Source organism: Mustela nigripes, chromosome 4, assembly GCF_022355385.1.
Source record: "Mustela nigripes isolate SB6536 chromosome 4, MUSNIG.SB6536, whole genome shotgun sequence".
Taxonomy (NCBI): Eukaryota; Metazoa; Chordata; class Mammalia; order Carnivora; family Mustelidae; genus Mustela; species Mustela nigripes.
The window spans coordinates 178,468,683-178,485,547 of NC_081560.1; the positions used below are offsets into that span (position 1 = coordinate 178,468,683).

The window sequence follows — 16,865 nt, forward strand, 5'->3', positions numbered from 1 at the left end:
AAAAAAAAAAAAAAAAAAGAAAGTTCTTTCTCTCCTGAGAGAACAGAGAACAGGAAGTCAGAGGTTTTAATTAACCATGATTACAATATTCGGCCGATCTGATTTGTCTCACCTCTTTTCTTTTCTTCAAGCGGCAAACCGGCTGACATCCTGGCAAGAGAACTTCAGCAAAACTAGACTAATTCTGAGAGAGCTTGCCTCTGTTATAAAACAAATTGACCCTTCACCAGATCGCTCTGAACGCATTCAACAGCAAGATTAACTCTTGGACAAAGTGCCACTTTCCCAGAGCAAGTCTGCGGTGGGAACTCCTTCCGTGGTATCTCTTCAGTCTCTAGAGAGAGCAGTATAGTAAGGCACATCTTTCACTGAGGGCTAGAAAACAAGGTTCTAAAAATGTCTCCTTCAAAGTCTGAAGATCTAGCATCTTCTGGAAGACCTAGTATCTTCCTTGACTGCTCACAAATCGTTAAGAGGGATGACCCACGCATTTAAGCCTGAAAGGGTGATTAAGTGTCTCGTGATGCGGAGTAATTGTCATCCAGGTGAATTCTGTGTGTGGAAGAAGAACCTGATTACCAAACCAGTTTAGGGGAAGGAATTCTCTTTACCCACGTCGGCTTCGGATCAGAATAAGACCTCTAAGCTAGGAGCCTAGAATCCCAAGTTGGCTCATCAAACAAAGGACCAAGAGTGCTTATTGGCTGACCCGATCGAAATCTCACTAAAGAGGAACAAAGCAAAGCAACACACAGTTCAGGCATCACAGATTCTGCTACACACTTACTTAGTAAAGAGCATCATTACTTACTGAAACGTAACCTTGGGACTCGTGCATCCTTCCAATTTACACGACCCTTCACCTGGCTCTGGTGTTGGGGGGGACGGGCTGTTGAATTCTGCCTCCAGAGTTTTCTTGTTCAAGGCTGTTTTTGTTACACTGGATACAGAACCCAACACTGGCATGGATTTGGACTCTGAGGTGGCTAATATCCCGGTTGGACCTTAAAACCAAACACATACCTCAAGTTTAATAATTCTGTGCAATGCTTATTAATATGGTACTGAAAAACAGATTAGCTGAAAATCCCTCAGGAAGTGAGAAGGCCAAGTTTTGTTAAAATTTCGAGAGCATGCTGAAAAATGTTCCTGTTAAAATATGCTCTGTTTGGGTGGTACTACTGCTTTTCAGTGCACCAGAACCATGCTGAGAAATTATGTACAGACCTTTAAGAAAGCACAAAACCCCAGGCCATGGTTCCCTCACTGACCAGAGTCCTTATTAATACCAGAATTGTGAAAACTCTTTTTTTCTCAGAGTATGGCTTTCTGACAGCCCTACTTGAACCATTTGGCCTCTCAAGAGTTAATTCTTCCCAAAACTCAGCTCTGCGTTTTAAACAGCAAATGGAACAATGTCAAAAGGTTCTTTTGAAAAAGGCTCATGAAGGCTTCTTAAGCATTAAACAGCTTTTATGAACATTTTCATTTTAATGTGATTGAGAAGTAAGTGGATTTATTTCCTGTTAAAATACAGACACAGGATTCTAAAAACTAAGTGGCAAAGAGTTTGGCTGTTTACCTTTTGGACCTTTCTGCCCTTTGGGGAGACTGAAATGGCTGTAATAGGGCTTGCTACCAAAATTACTGGTGTACCAACCCAAAACTCCCGGGCCCTGAAACAGTTCTCTCATACTTATTTTCTCTCTTTGGTCATAAAGACACTGTCCCAGCCAGCTTTTTTCCAAAGCAAGATTCCAACATGTCTTCCTTGAAACCTCAGAAGAAATCTTCACAAAACACAGAGATTTATGTAATAAGTCATAAATGTACAGACAAAATTAGAATGTCTAAAAATTAAGCTGGCGGACAACCCTGAAAGGCGCCACTGAAAACAGAACAAAACTTGGGAGTCTATGATTCCTTCAGAAATGTCAGATCATCTCCTAAAATGGGAAGGACCAGTGGGCACAATCCCAAATACTAGCTGATTCCTGGTCGTCAATGTTAAGCTCTGGCATGTTTTTGTCACATCTGCATGTGCTTGTGTCTGCAGATCCCAACAGTGGAACCTATCAGCTCCCAGCCGAAAGTTCCGCTGTGCAAAACCTCCCGAAAGAGGGGCTGGGAGACAGCTCTGAGCTCTGCTGTCCTGCCTCCCCTGGCCTCACTCGCTGGAGGAGACACCCAGCCACTCCCGCTCCAGCAGGCAGCCTTAGTTCCCAAAACATCAGAGCTGCCTTCCTCCTTTATTTTACCTCTACCAGCTGGCCAGAGGAGCGTGTGACATCACTGACTATCCTGATTCCAAAGATCTTTCCCTCCCACCTAGGATAAGCCTCTCCGTGCAAGGGGATGTAGGCGTAAAGAGAGAAGAGCTGGAAGACCAGAAAGATCTGGAAAAAATACAAAGTTGAATTCAAGATTTGCTTCTGAGCCGCTCCATTCTGCCTGTGGGTAGTCGCTGACTGTAATGCTAGACGGCTCTAAGCAATCTGTCCTTGTAGAAAAGCAGATCTGCTTCTGAAACACCAGCGCCTGCTGCTGCTTCTGTAAATGAGGCCAGCTACAAAGGACAGAAAGTGCGTGAGCTGACCCGAGATCTGGTTTTTCTTACATATGAAAAGAAATAAAGAAAAATAAATAATGTTTAGGATTATTATTGTTATTATTATTGCATCCTGTTTAAACTGTCCAATGCTTTCTAAGAGGTACTTGCTGGTCTTCAAAATGTCAGTTTAGTAGGCCACGAGCAAAAGCAACAGTTAGGTCTGATAAGAGAAACCCTAAAGAGAAACGGGCTTCACTGGCCTGGGAGGCAGATACTAACTATCCTGGGACCTGAGGTCTACAAACCTTTGGCTGCTCCTGCCTCTCTTACCATGCTTCCTTTCTCCACTCTGTGACCTCACATTAGCTTCCCCATAAGCCTTTATGTGCAGAAGGAAAAAGTCTCAAGAGATTCAGGTGTACCTGAAGCCATAAACCTGTCAAATTCATCTCTGTAATTTGCTCCCACCATGTAGCGTGCAACTGTGCTAACTTATTCCCTTCCCCCACTCCCTGAACTGCCCCTGGATTTTTACTTTGTCATTCCGTGACCCTTATGAAAAGATTTATCTGGTAAACACTCCTTCTAGTTCAATGCAAGGAAAACAAAAGGTTCAACTTTATATAATAAAGGTTTGGCTGCTGCTTCCAATACTAAAAATCAATTTACTAAATTGTTGGAAGTAAAATCCCTACATGGAAACTAGGGTTTGATTAACAAAAATCCAAATCCCTCCTATTCTAGAAACTTAAACTTGGTAAACATGACTCAGTACAAATTTGACCTCTTACAATGGACCAACTGGAGTTGACTAAACCGAATCTAAAAGACTCCGCCCATTAGCTAGGGAGGTTCCTTTACTTTACTTTGGAGTAGGTTTTCAATTAGCAATAATCGCGCCTCGGATAAACCTCATTGGCTCCGATACTGCCACTGCGCAAAGTCAGCCTCCGGACCACCAGGGTAGAGCTCATATGGGTTTCTGCTAATTCCTGTGACCAAGCTGATGGGAAAAAACAACAACAATAACAAAAAACCGGAACACACGCAAAGTTAGTTGTGAGGTCTCATACATGCCTATCAGGACACAAATGCAGACTCTGAGCTCCAGACTTGCTCAGGTGGTCGTTCCTGGCTGGGGACAGAGTGGGCGTTTCTCACTCGCCTGGTTCACAGGCAGACAGTGAACAGACTATGTATGAGGGACAAAGACGATCCATTTGCCCCTGGAACCGATGCAAGATCCCTACTCTGACTGCCGTTCCCTCTGCACTGACTTGGTGCCATACACAGCCAGCGCTTTCCATTTGCTGGCTTATGACCCTTAGAATAATCCAATGAGGCAGCAGCACTTTAACAGCCTCATCTCAGAGATAAAGAAACTGAGGCACAGAGGTTGAGCAATTTAAGGGCAAGCCGCTCATAACGGGTTCAGACTCGGGTGGTCTGGATCCAGAGCCCGTCCTCACTGCTACATGACTGTCGGAGCCCATCCTAAGTATCTGTACGTGGGAGGGCATCTGGCCCTAAGCAGGCCCGATCTCTAAAACCTCGATTACCTGCAAATAAACAGAAAAACAAACATACCAATATAAACAAAAATACCTAAGTACTTATGAGATATCTATCCATAAGCACCTCTGCCAATCCAATACTTCTCAATCACATTAAAAAAATTAGTAATTATAAAAGATCATTTCATGTTAAAAAGGGACTTAGAGGCAGATGTTTCAGAGAGGAAGAGAAGAACAGTGGAGAATTCAAACCAGCTTACTACTGCTATCTGCTTCTGCCGTCACCTTTCTGCGACGCAAAATCCTTTCTAACTCAGTTTCACTGTTTTCAGTGTCAAGGGATTTTAAGCTTCTTGAACTAGTGGATTTGTTAAGTGTCCCCTAAAGTGAAAACAAAACAAAAACAAAAACAAAAAGGTTAATGTCTTAATACAATATACAAAATATAAAAATCAAACCAGCAAAACATTACCAGAATTTGAATGGAATTAGGAAACAGAATGAATGTGCTGTGTATCTCTCTCTATACATATATTAATTTTTAATGTGTGTATCTTCGGCAACACACGATGCTGGATCCTTTAAGAAGATGCTACCGAGGGAGTAAGATGTCAGCTCTCACACCGGAAGGACAGCACAAGAACCCCTCTCGATGAGCTCACTGAGACTCAGTGGCGGGAAGTACCTGTACGTCGATGGTGAAGATGTGGATGGGGTTGATCGATCGTGGGGAGAAGAGAAGAGAACTCACCTTTGAAGGTTTTCTTGACACAGCGGCCATGAGCTATTGAACCCCAATCCTCATGGCACTGACAAGTGTGTCTGAGTCTTCAGAACGACCCTAACCCCACGCCTGGCGGCAATGGTGTCCTGGCTCACCGGAGGCGCGGGCTGCTCTCCTGCTGCTGTGCCAGGGAAGGGATGACCTGAGGGCACCTTGATTCCACTGCAAATGGGAAGGGTTACCAGGACACAGTGAACCAAGGAAAGGAGGGCAGGAGGGCATAGTCACTCCAGATCCCTAACAGAGGATGTGGTGACTGTATCATCCAGGGCCCAGAAGATACGGAAAGAAAACAAGAGATGGCACACAGCCAAGTGCCTGCTGAACTTGGTACTGACTTTCAAGACAACAGAGAAAGACCCAGGTGATGGTTCCCTGGCTTGGCTCAGTCTGTTCTAGAGGGAGAACTATGGCTTTCTATCTCCCAGGGCCAGCCACGGGTCTGTACGGAGTGCTGGGTGACACACTTCACATCTTGTATGGAAGGATTCGGCACTGCACCATTACTAGGGGTTCATTTTCTTTCGGAAGAAATGCCCACTATTTCTTTGAAATGGCCTTCCTTCACTGGGCCACGTGCTTGGGCAGGGGGAAGCCAGGGGATCCACAATTTTTGGATCTCAGCAAATCAGAACCTCAAATCTGGCATAACTTGCCAGACTTCCTGTCAGAGTCAGAGGCAGCTTCTGTCCCCCAAGGCTAACAACCAGGCCAGCCTTTGTCACCTCAGCTCTCTGCGGGTTTGCCTTAATCCTGCTCCTGCCCCCTGCCAACTTCCCGAAGCACTCCAAGAATTCTACCCGCTAAAAATGGTAACTCATGTTTCTTCTAGAGCCTATAAAACAACAAAAAAAGTAGCTTGTAATACTTAGGTAGTTAAAAATCTCACAGGATACAGGTTATCATGTTTTGTTTAGGAAGGTTTCTTCCCTAATTGGGTAAAGTCTTTGAGAAACAGCCTGTGGGGGTGCCCCACCCTCCCCACTAACAAGATTAGGAGATCTTATTCTTTTTCTATCAGCTACCCAGCTAAGACTAAGGTGTAACATATGTAGGTAAGGGTCAGACTATAATCAAGCATATAGTACTCCACCCCCCAAGTTACCTCTTTCTGCTTTTCATTTATTGCAAAAATTCATAAAATATATTCGAAGGAAAATCACATTACATGTAACATATGCAAAATAACAGCTAATTTTAGAACTTAAAAAATTGGATAATGTGGTTTATTTATTTGATAGTTAATGCCGATCTGTAACCTACTCATCAAGGACTTAATTTATTTAATAAAATAGGACCAAGACTTGGCAGGAAAAAAAAATGTGCCTAAAGCCAAATGAGACAAAGTTGAAGAAAAATATACTAGAGTAACTATTCTCAAATCATGCATTTACAATTTTTAAAAACTTACCAGTGGTATCATTTGTAAACAGATCATTTGAAAAATGTAAGGCCTTTACTATTGAAATAACTCATGAAACTATTACACTGTTTGAATGTCAAGAACATTCTTTGATTTTCCCGGGCTGGAGTTAATTCGAGAAAGAGATGGGTATCTGTGTACACAAGCCTACACATATACCTTGCAAGGATATCTTTTAAGAAGAAATTCTCTCTGACGATAATCCCGACTTTTCATTTGAATAACAGCATTAACTTCTCCAAATTCTGATGCTGCTGGGTCGTCTGTCTTCTCATCACACCTGACACTGAGAGGTTTCATTTTCCAAGTTCTAATCTTTGAATCTGGAGCCTTTTTTCCCCATCCACTGACTGTGGTGACTAATACATGAGTAAACTTTAAATATGCAGGCACTTGTGGAGAAAAGAAAGATTCTACGTGACTCTCAGTTGAAATGTTCCCGGAGCTCAGGTGATAAAGTACCAAAACTATCTAAATTTTCTGTTTATGTATGACTCGTAAAGTCTGAGAATCAGAAATTCACTTAGAAGGCATGCGGTACACAGAATTCCTTCACTTTACAGAGAAGAGAACTCAAACTCAGAGAGCCTTGGGGTCTGGACCAGGTCCCTTAGTAAGTCAGTAATAGGGCTCAGTCCCCATATTGGTTAAAGGTTCTTAACACTGACTAATCTAATGGTCAGGAGGCAAAACCAACTATTAGATGATTCCCTCTGAAAAACTGAAAATGTTCAGGAAAAACCTAAAAGATAATTTCTTAGGAATTGTTTTTATTTGAATTAGAGGCAGCTGAACTTTAAAGAGACTTTTAGATAATTTGTATGGATTTATTCTTCAGAAATCACTCTTCTACTTAAAGTGACTTTTACGTGACTGGGGTGATTCAAGAGGTTTCCAAAACCTCCAAAAAAAACCCTTGTGTGACTATGAGAAATAAACTGTAGGTTTCTTTAATCTATAAGACATACAGCTTCTAAAAATTCCGTGGACACAGGCTTGGATAAGTAAGTTCGGTTGACACTGAGACTACAGCAACTGACTTGGGAAGGGTCTACATCCAAAGAAAGGGAGATTTTCTAAATCCCAAACCAGAGATGTGCATCTACTTGTGTGCTAACTTCCAGCAAAAGGCCCAGTCTCCAAATGGCGATGTCCCTCCAACTCAGGTCACATTTGATTTTAGCAAAACCACCAGTTTCTGCTGGTTTTCCTGGTTTCTGTTCTAAGTCAAACTGAGCGTGGAATTTCTTAGGTTTCTTGGCCTCTCTCGGCACAGGGGCCAACTCTCCACCACAGTGTGCCCTTGGCAGGCTTTCCACACTTGTGTGCTTTGCTGGGTCCTAACTGATAACCTCAACAGGCTGCATGCCAGCAAAAAGCACCAACAGAGCCTCACCAAAGAGGGGCTTCCCTTCTCTCCCCTTTACAAGAAGTTGTGTGGTTTCTTGGCCCCGAGTGACTGGGGGCCCCCAACGATCCATCATCCCTCAAAGGGACTTCTACGGGAGTCCTAGAGAGCTGCCATTCAGCACAGAAGAGTAGGGTAGAGCACCATGAGTTCCACTTCTTAAAAAACACTAAATGCAAAGTAAAAACATGGCTAGAATTATGGCTATTAGGGATACCTTAATGCCAGATGACATACAGAAATCTAATAACAAATCCAAAGGGAAGAGGATGGGGGCACTTTGCAGAAAAGATAGAGGTTTTGACAATTTTTTAAATGTGTAAATTATCTCCCAAAACTCTATTCTGCAAACTTCTCTCCTTGAAGTGGCACACAATTATACTGAACATGACCGGCTAGTGAATGTGACCTTTAAGCACTATCATTCAGTAAACTTGTTACCATACAGCACTAACAGGGAGGGGGCTATCTTGGCTCATCAAATGTCCTCTGTATCTTAGACAGATGTCTGACTGTTCAAGTAAACCCCATTTTTAAATAGTCAACCTCAGTGAGCCTTTTCACTCATGATCAGAATCCTACTCCGGGGGGAGCTTCATGAAGAGGAATTAGCACCCTGGTGTGCAGACAATGAAAGAGCCCAGCATAGGGAGTTCTCACTGGATAACCAGGTTTTCTCTTCAAAGAATCCATTAGATAATAACCACATACTTTTCCAGTGGTTGTCACCCTTTATTCTGTAGGTGGACCGCCACTGCCAGCCAGGCCATACCTCTCTCTAGGACTAATTCCACTCATCTAAATCTAAAGCAAACTAATTAAGCCATTCTGAGTTCAGTCTGCTGTTTCATGCTTGATGAAAATAATTTTGTTTGCCACAATTAGGCGGATGTCTACATGCAATGCATAATCAGCACCATAACAGCAAACATGGGACTATCAGTTCTCAACCTCCCCACCACGGCCATTGACTGTGTGTAGCAAGTGGTGTTGGGACTGTAACAGGATCTGAGAACAGAGCTCATAGTGCCCGAGACATTTTCTCAGTGAGGTGTCACTAAGTGAGGTGGTGATTGTTGGACAGGGCAGTACATTGTGGGCAAAAGCTCATAGTTTGGAAGGAAAAAACAGCTGGAGACGGGCATTAGGCCTGTTCTCCAATGGATAGGAGTTAACTTTAGAGAATGAAATGAGTAATGGGGCACTTGGATGACGCAGTTGGTTGAGCATCTGACTTAGTTTTGGCTTTGGTGGGGACCTCAGGATTGTCAGATGGAGCCCCACCTTGCACTCTGGGCTCTGCAGGGATCCTGCCTGACATTCTCTCTCTCTTCCTCCCTTGGCTCCTCGCCGCCCCTCCACCCATGCTTGTGTAAGCTCATGCATGTGCGCATGCGCCCTCTCTCGTTCTCTCTCAAATAAATAAATAAATCTTGGAAAAAAAAAGAAAAAAGAAAGTGAAATCAGTAACCTAAAGACAGAGACTTTTATCTTATTCTCCAACTTATCATCATGTAATTTTTTAAACTGTGAGGAAGAGCAGACAGTGGCCCTGATCACTGACACTAACGTATTTGGGTAGGAGCTCAGTCGACATTTTGGCACCAACAGTTCCCCTTCCGCGTCCCCAAATTAAGCACTGTCCATGTAAAAAACTCTACTGTGTTTCCATTATGACGCCCTAATCCTCTGATCTGGTCACTCTGTCTTGAGGCTGAAGGCAAGGACTGGAGGGCAAGAACAGGAAGTAATGATTCTGGTGAAAGTGTAACCACTCTTCTAGAATAGCAGCAGCAGGGTATGGATGCATGACACACAGTAACATATCTGATGGAGCAGTCCACGGCAAGATCAAGAGAACCATCATAAGAACTGAGGATTATTGTGAACGAAAATAAAACATATCAAAACCAATTATTTGTAAAAATAGATTTTAAAAATATTCTCTTCTCAGTTTCCCATAAACTAAAGAATAAAACCCAGATCCATTCTTACCAGTATGCCCTTGAGCTCGTTCACCGCACTCTCAGAGCCTTTTGAAGAGTCTGGCTACAATTTTAAAAAGAAAGGACAATTAATGATTCGGTTTAAAAATACTAAATAGTGATTTTTTACATGGCAAAGTATTGGCAACTTCTATTGACTATTTTTTTTTTTAATTAAGTCTATGTCTTACGGTTAGGAAAAAATATTAGACGGGTTAGTGCTCACAAGGGGCAGTGAAACAGAAAATTAGGAGAGGCAGTCGAAGCAAGAGGACTCAAGCCCACATCTGCTAAATGCCATTTTGTTACTTCTTGTTATCATCAAACAGAGAAAAGGTCTGGGAAACACCAGATCTCAGGGATTCTATTTCAAATTATTCACTTTTTACAATAAGCAGCTCTCTGCTGGCACTGCTGGATGGGCACCCGTGAGCGAGGAGCGGGAGGGAAGGCAGCAGCGCGGGGCAGGCGGCAAGCCACAGGGCAGAAACCTCTCTCGGCTCCGCTAGCTCCAGGCGGATGCCGGCTGACAGGGGATGGCACGTCTGGTTGCAGGAATTTCACAACAGCACTGAGTCAGGAGCAGGGATCAGCAAAGAACCTGGCTTCACAGGAGAATGTTAGCATCACTGGCCACCGAAGCAGTAAGAGAGGCCATGGAGGGCGCATAGTCCAATGCCCTTACTTAGGAGAAAAGGTGCACCTTGAGAAGGGCTGTATTGGAGTCTTGATGACAAGCCCGGTTGGAATCTGGCTTCTGGCTACGCCACGAACAAAATAACTTGAAATGAAATTCTGGGGAATATTCGCCTACCCCACAATACCTAAAAGTCTCTGTGGTTCCCTCAACTACCTTCACGGAGGGAAAATCTAGCAGGAGGTCCTCAAAAGACGACCTCTGATCTCCCCGGCACCACGTCCTCTCACAAGGACAGAGAAGAAGAGAGGACATGCAGGGGACTCCCTGGCCTCGCTTTCCGGGAAAAGAGGCAAAGGCAATCTCTCGGTCATGGAGAGACGGGGAGGGATCAATCCTTCCAAGAGCTAAGAAAAGAGGAAGATCCGTGCCAATTTTTTTTTTTTTTTAAATGGACAGTGAACGAGGGAGAGAGGGGGCAGGAGAGGGACGGGGACGGGGAGAGGGAGACAGGTCTGCTGCTTATGTACCAGTCGGATGAAAACATTCCGCTTTCACAGGCTACGCTTTCTGGGAAACACGCGTGCCAAGAGCGCCAGTCACAGGTGCCAGCCCAAAGCTCCAAGACACTAATCGCAACCGCAACAGTATCAACGATGACATCAAGGAATTTAGAAAGTTTGCAGCTGAATGAGTGTTCTCCAGGGAGGCCTGACTTCTGCAGGTGCGCTGCTCGGGGGAGAAGCGGTGACTAATGTCTGGGAAAGCGCCCTGGCTCCAGGCCACTCAGTGCCCATGCCACGCCACTGCCTCAGTCTGCAGCACCTCCTCCAGCCCGGCTGGCGAGTGCTTGGCCCGTGACCTTGGCGGGGAGTCAAGCGCATGCAGTGGCCGCTTGCTCAAAGGTGACTGACTGCGTCATTCAGCACTATAGCTACGGTGGCTGGACGATTACCCGCGGAACACCCAGGCGTCCACTCTCCTTGTTCGGCTGCTCCCCAGCTCTGCACTGACATTATATAACAAGTAACTGTTGGGAGACTCAGGGCAAGAAGAAGAAGGACAAAGCGATCCTCTGAAAAGCAAAGTACATAAGAACTCTGATCGCTTAGGATTCAACAAGCTTTCAACACTTTTCTCTCTAAACTAATTTTGGCTTCTTCATGACATTGCGTTTTTCTCTAGTCTGTTTGGTTTGGCTCATTTGTTCAGAAACGGTTGTGATGTGAAAGTCTTACACCATCATCCACTTGAGCCCCACGACAACCCCGTGAGTGGGAGAGGGCCAGCGCTCCGCCCAGTCCGGGGAGAGAGGAGCCTGGCGAGCGGGAGGCGGGTAGCGTCCGGCCCCAGCTCCGGCAGCAGCGAGCTTCAGACGCCGAACCCCAGCGCCCAGCCCACAGGCCAGACGGAGGACGCTCCGTCCCTCGCCTGGGAAACTGCTCAGAGCGCTAGCAGACCCGCACTCCAGTGGCTGCAAAGCTTCCGTTTCACACTCTGTCGACCCACTGCTTGCATTTGGGTATTCTTTCCCTCTCCCCCCTTTCCACAGACAGCCCTCCCACCACGACAGCTCCTGCCCTGCCCCGCCACCTCGCCGGCCGGTGATCAAGTGACAACTTTTTAAAGTCCAGCAGAATTTGTACTGAACAGTCATGATCCTTGGGGTCACTGAAGCAGCGGAAGAGGAGCATCCATGAGAGTAAGAATGAACCTTACAAGTTTGGTTTAGAAAAGAAGGAAGAGGACCCATCTGTTGATGCTTTATTACAGGGAGAAAACAAAGAAACAAATCATTTTTCAAGACACAAAATATCAAAACCCGACGGTTGGTCTATTTCAATGGGATGCACCCACGAGGGAAGGGAGAGGTACTGAGCTGGCTCCAGGCGCCAGATCTCGGTGCTCCCCGCCGTCTAGTTCAGAAGGCAGCTGAGGATATAGATGCACAAAACGTTCTCCTTGCAGTGGCCTGGACCAGGTTTGTAAAACAATGGAATCAGACAAACCTCACTATTTTCCCAAAGCTGTCTTTAGTCCTCCTGACACTATCGTGCTATGCCCCCTGTCTACCTGGCCCCTCTCCCCCTCACACGGAAACAGAAGCCTCAGGAAGGGCATGGATTTTTGTCTCTTTTGTGTCCTGCTTTAACCCCAGGGTCTGAAACAGTGCACACAGGCACACAGGAGATACTCAATCCATACTTGTTGAATTACACAAATGGAATTAAAGAAAAGAAAGCGCATTATCATCATTTGTTGGGTGCAGAGGTTCGTATCAAAGCAGAGGACAGCATCTCCAGCAATCTGACTTTCTATAAGGATTTAGGTTAACCGCGGCTCAAACGGGAATCCTGAGACACGCTTGTATGAGAGGATAGCCTTTTATGACACATTAGCCTTATCCTAAGATTTCAGTCACCCTGATGTTGCTTTCATCCAGTTTCAAACTTCTATTCTTGAAAAAAAGAAAGCATCACGGGAAAGGGAACATTTAGTCATTCCATACCTTTGCCTTCGGTCTAGCTGTCTGATTCACAGGTCTAAGATGAACTCCCTTTTTAATTCTATCCATCATCTCCTCAACTGCTTGCCTCTTCAGATCCGTGACTTCTTCAGCTGTCAAAGAACACACAGAGAAATCATCTTATGTTACAAGAAAACAGCTACTTTCTATTCCGATGCACTTTGTAATTAAGCACAACTGCTTCTCAGACAGAATCACAAGACATCAGAAAACAATTTACTGAGGTTAACAGCTACCAGGTAGCCACACTTTTTTTTTTTTTTAATTAAAAGAATCTCTCAATAAAAGACCTGTTTTTTAAAACAAATTAGAGTTACAGGGGCCCCTGGGTGGCTCAGTCAGTGAAATGTCCTACTCTTGATTGCAGCTCAGGTTTTGATCTCAGGGTTCAAGCTCCATGTTAGGCTCCACTTAAAAATAAAAATAAAAATAAAAATAAAAATAAAAATAAAAATAAATTAGAGTTGCTAATTTATAGCCTAAAAATCAATACTCGTTCATCTCTGTTAAAATTCAAGTGGATTCGATCCCATGTCAGCATAATGACAGACCTGAACTTCTGCAGCTTTCTATCTAACCACAAATAATCATTTGATTTTGCCTCAGAGATGTTTTTATAACTTATAACATCCTATGTCAAAGAAATCAGCCCAAAGAAGGAATAACTATTAAAAAGCCATTTGGAAATAAAAGATAAAAGAGATCTGTTAACTTGCTGGAAGAAACCCACAGTCAGAAGATGAACAGCAGGTAGGTGAAATCTATTTTTAAATTGCCATCTTTTGTTTAGGAATCACAATGGAAGGAAACATTTAAGCAAACCTTTTTCAAGTCTTTTACCCACTGTCAATGTTGAAAGAAAACATATACCTAGAAATGATTGCAATTAAGTAATTAAATTTGATTTTAAAAATTCAACTATTGTTTAAACTTTGCACTATTTTTTTTATAAAGATTTTTATTTATTTATTTATTTGACAGAGAGAGATCACAAGTAGGCAGAGAGGCAGGCAGAGAGAGAGAGAGGAGGAAGCAAACTCCCTGCTGAGCAGAGAGCCCGACGCGGGACTCGATCCCAGGACCCTGAGATCATGACCTGAGCCGAAGGAGCAGCTTAACCCACTGAGCCACCCAGGCGCCCTAAACTTTGCACTATTTTGCTGCAAAAACAATAAAGCTGTTAAAATATACATCAATTAGATGAATGTAGCTGAGGTAGGCTTAAAGCTACTGATCAGAATAATGAAATCTGTCTGTTGCACAATAGCTTGACCAAAAGCACTTGTTTCTGGAACATTTATCACCATCATTGCCATTCTAGATCTCGTATTTACATCTGTCTCATTCACTGCAACCGATATATTTAAGTACCTCACCAAGACCTTCCTCTAAGGCTGTTTAGCACATTCTACAATGCAGGGCGTACAGTAAGCACTCAGCAAGTACCCTACCCGCTGACTGACCTGTTACACTTTTGGCTTTATGTGGTTGTGAATATTTTTGCTATTTGAACAGAAATAGTTAACGCCCAAAAGGACAGCTTCTAAATGGAAGCCATCACAACAACATCCCCAAGGCAATGGATGGGAGTGTCGGGCTTCGCACTAATAAGGGCTACACTGTGGCTTCTTTTTCTGCCACGTGGACTTCACACTAACACTGACTGAGTAGCTACTGCTATTTCATTACACCCAGGGGAGCAACCAGAAGAATCCAGAAGTTTCCACCATCCTCACCTAGGCGGCACCACAGTGATGGGATCACCACCACTACACTCATGGTACAACCCAAGTCTTCCGACAGGGTCCTAACTTCAGTTAGGGCCCTGCCATCTTCGCGGGCCATTGATATGCGGGGAATGAAAAGTTCTCCATACTCAAACCCAAACAGCATTTTTCAGATCCAGATGGCAAGAAAGCATCTTTTGCCCGGCAACGTGGTAAACATGGCACCGAAGTCAGAACTCACCCACCAGTAAATGAAAGAAAGCAAAACTGTGGGCTGATCGACTCTGTGCCCTTAAGCAGCATTTTCTCGGGCAGCTTCTGCAGATGGCTTCCAAGCATCAACAAGGGGACAGACGAGAAAATTACTATAGAGAGAAATTCATTCATTCGTTCGTTCACTCACTCACTCATTCAGTATCAGAATACCTATTCTGCACAACAGGGTGCGTGTGCTGACCCTATTCCAAGCAGGGGAGATAAAGCCCAGATCTGCCACGCAAGCACCTGGTAAGGGTATACAGTTTATTCCTGAGGAAAAGAAAATTTTTCTTAAATCCTAAAAAAAGACATGTGATTTTTCAGAAAGCCTGCCATTTTGAGTGAGACTTGAGAAGAGCTGCATGGCAACAGGAACACGGCCGACAAACAGATTAGCGCTCTGTAAGGAAGGACTGGAACCCAATTAAATGCACCATACAAAAACTAATTAAGGCAGACAGATGGAGAATTATGGTCGACACCATTCAAATTTGCTGCAGCATCTAACATAACAGGAATTTAAAGTAGTTTCTTATTTTTGCTTGCCAGAATCATAGTGATAATTCAGAGAAGTGCCACTATCTGTATTGTGTACAGATTATCAACCAGGCTTTAATTTCTTAGTCTTTTTCAAATGTAAAGGCTTAATTGGTCTTAAGGAAAAATCACTCTTATCAGATTCCCTGCGCAGGCACAATACCAGGGCAACGCTAGGTTAGCTACACAAGCTTTCTCTCTCACCAACCCTGCTTTTGAACTAGCAAAAAGCAATCTATACGAACTTCTGAACTATTAAGCAATTCTAATAAATCTACAAGAATCACGTACAGAGAGCTCATGGTATGTTTTGTAATTCTTCCTGCGATCACGCAGCTGGTAATTGTCTCACAAAAGCATGTAATCAGAAGGACAATGGAAATATGCAGGATACTGGGGGTTAAAGAAAAGGGACAAATGAAGACAACAGGTCTAATGTCACTGAACTGCCACAGGGACATCAAATCAAATGTTCTTTGAGTTAGTGCTTCAAGGTCAGTCTTAGATCAGAAAGCTACACATAATTAATTGAGGCTTAAATTTTAAGACCTACTTGAAAAATAAGTTCATTCCTTAAAGAAAAGACCCACAGACAAAACCATCACCTTGTTGCTCAATAAAACCTTTTGTTACTACTTAGAGGAAATGAAAATGAATTTCTAAATTCCAGGGAATTACTGTTCTCTTTTATTAACATTTTTAAAAAGGCGTCTAAAAAGAATCTTATGCCACCTTGATCTACAAAATTTCTAAAGAACACATCATGGTTGAGTATGTCTGAATTTGACGTAAGGTCATAAAGTTAAGGATATTTCCTTAGCCACAATGATCACAAGAGCCTGCCGAATGAGGACTTCTGCCCCTCAAAGGGTGGTTGGAACCCCGTCTTTTTTTGTTGTTGTTATTTTTTTAAGCTAACATTTTGAGTATTTTCAATGTGCTGGGTACTTCTCCAAACACTTTACATGTTAGGAGACTCATTAATTCTCACAACCACCCTATGAAATAGGGATTATGATTATACCCACTCAGCAGGTGAGCAAACTGAGGTAAGAAAATGTCAACATATTAATGGCCTAAATATTCGATAAACAGCAAGCATACCTTTAAAATCTCAGAACTTGTTCAATAAATGCATGCTTATCGAAATTACAGTTGTTAATTCAAAGTTTGTTAATTATTTCTTACATTTAGACCTTAAAGCTACTCCTAAAATATTCCACAGACCTTCCCTTACAATTTGGCTTTTTAAGGCCCATACCCTAGGGGCACCTGGGTGGCTCAGTTGTTAAGCCTCTGCCCTGGGATCAAGCCCCATGTCTTCCCTGCTTAGCAAGAAGCTTGCTTCTCCCTCTCCCACTCCCCCTGCTTGTTTCCCCTCTCTTGCTGTCTCTCTCTCTCTTAAATAAATAAGTAAAACCTTAAAAGGAAAATAAAAAGTTAAGAGCCATACCCTAGCAATAAAAGTTTTTTCATTCATCAGCTCTGAGAAGAATAGCAACTGGCCAGTAAAA

The 16,865-nt window shown here is 43.5% G+C and overlaps 1 protein-coding gene and 1 non-coding gene across 4 annotated transcripts in view; both read right to left on the reverse strand.

Annotated features, from left to right (window-relative positions):
• SHTN1 (shootin 1) overlaps window positions 1–16,865 on the reverse strand; it is a 103,262-nt gene that overhangs the window by 15,991 nt on the left and 70,406 nt on the right. For 2 of the 3 annotated variants that reach the window (XM_059398677.1, XM_059398676.1), the window contains 4 exons: window positions 12,812–12,921; window positions 9,676–9,729; window positions 4,326–4,446; window positions 812–1,004 (listed from right to left, as the gene is read on the reverse strand). In XM_059398677.1, the coding sequence (XP_059254660.1) occupies window positions 812–1,004; window positions 4,326–4,446; window positions 9,676–9,729; window positions 12,812–12,921 (478 nt within the window). The remainder of the gene's footprint in view (window positions 1–811; window positions 1,005–4,325; window positions 4,447–9,675; window positions 9,730–12,811; window positions 12,922–16,865) is intronic. The other variant, XM_059398679.1, reaches the window with a different exon arrangement.
• Window positions 3,350–3,496, reverse strand: LOC132016952 (U4 spliceosomal RNA). The gene has a single exon (XR_009404067.1). It is a non-coding gene; the product is annotated as a U4 spliceosomal RNA (small nuclear RNA).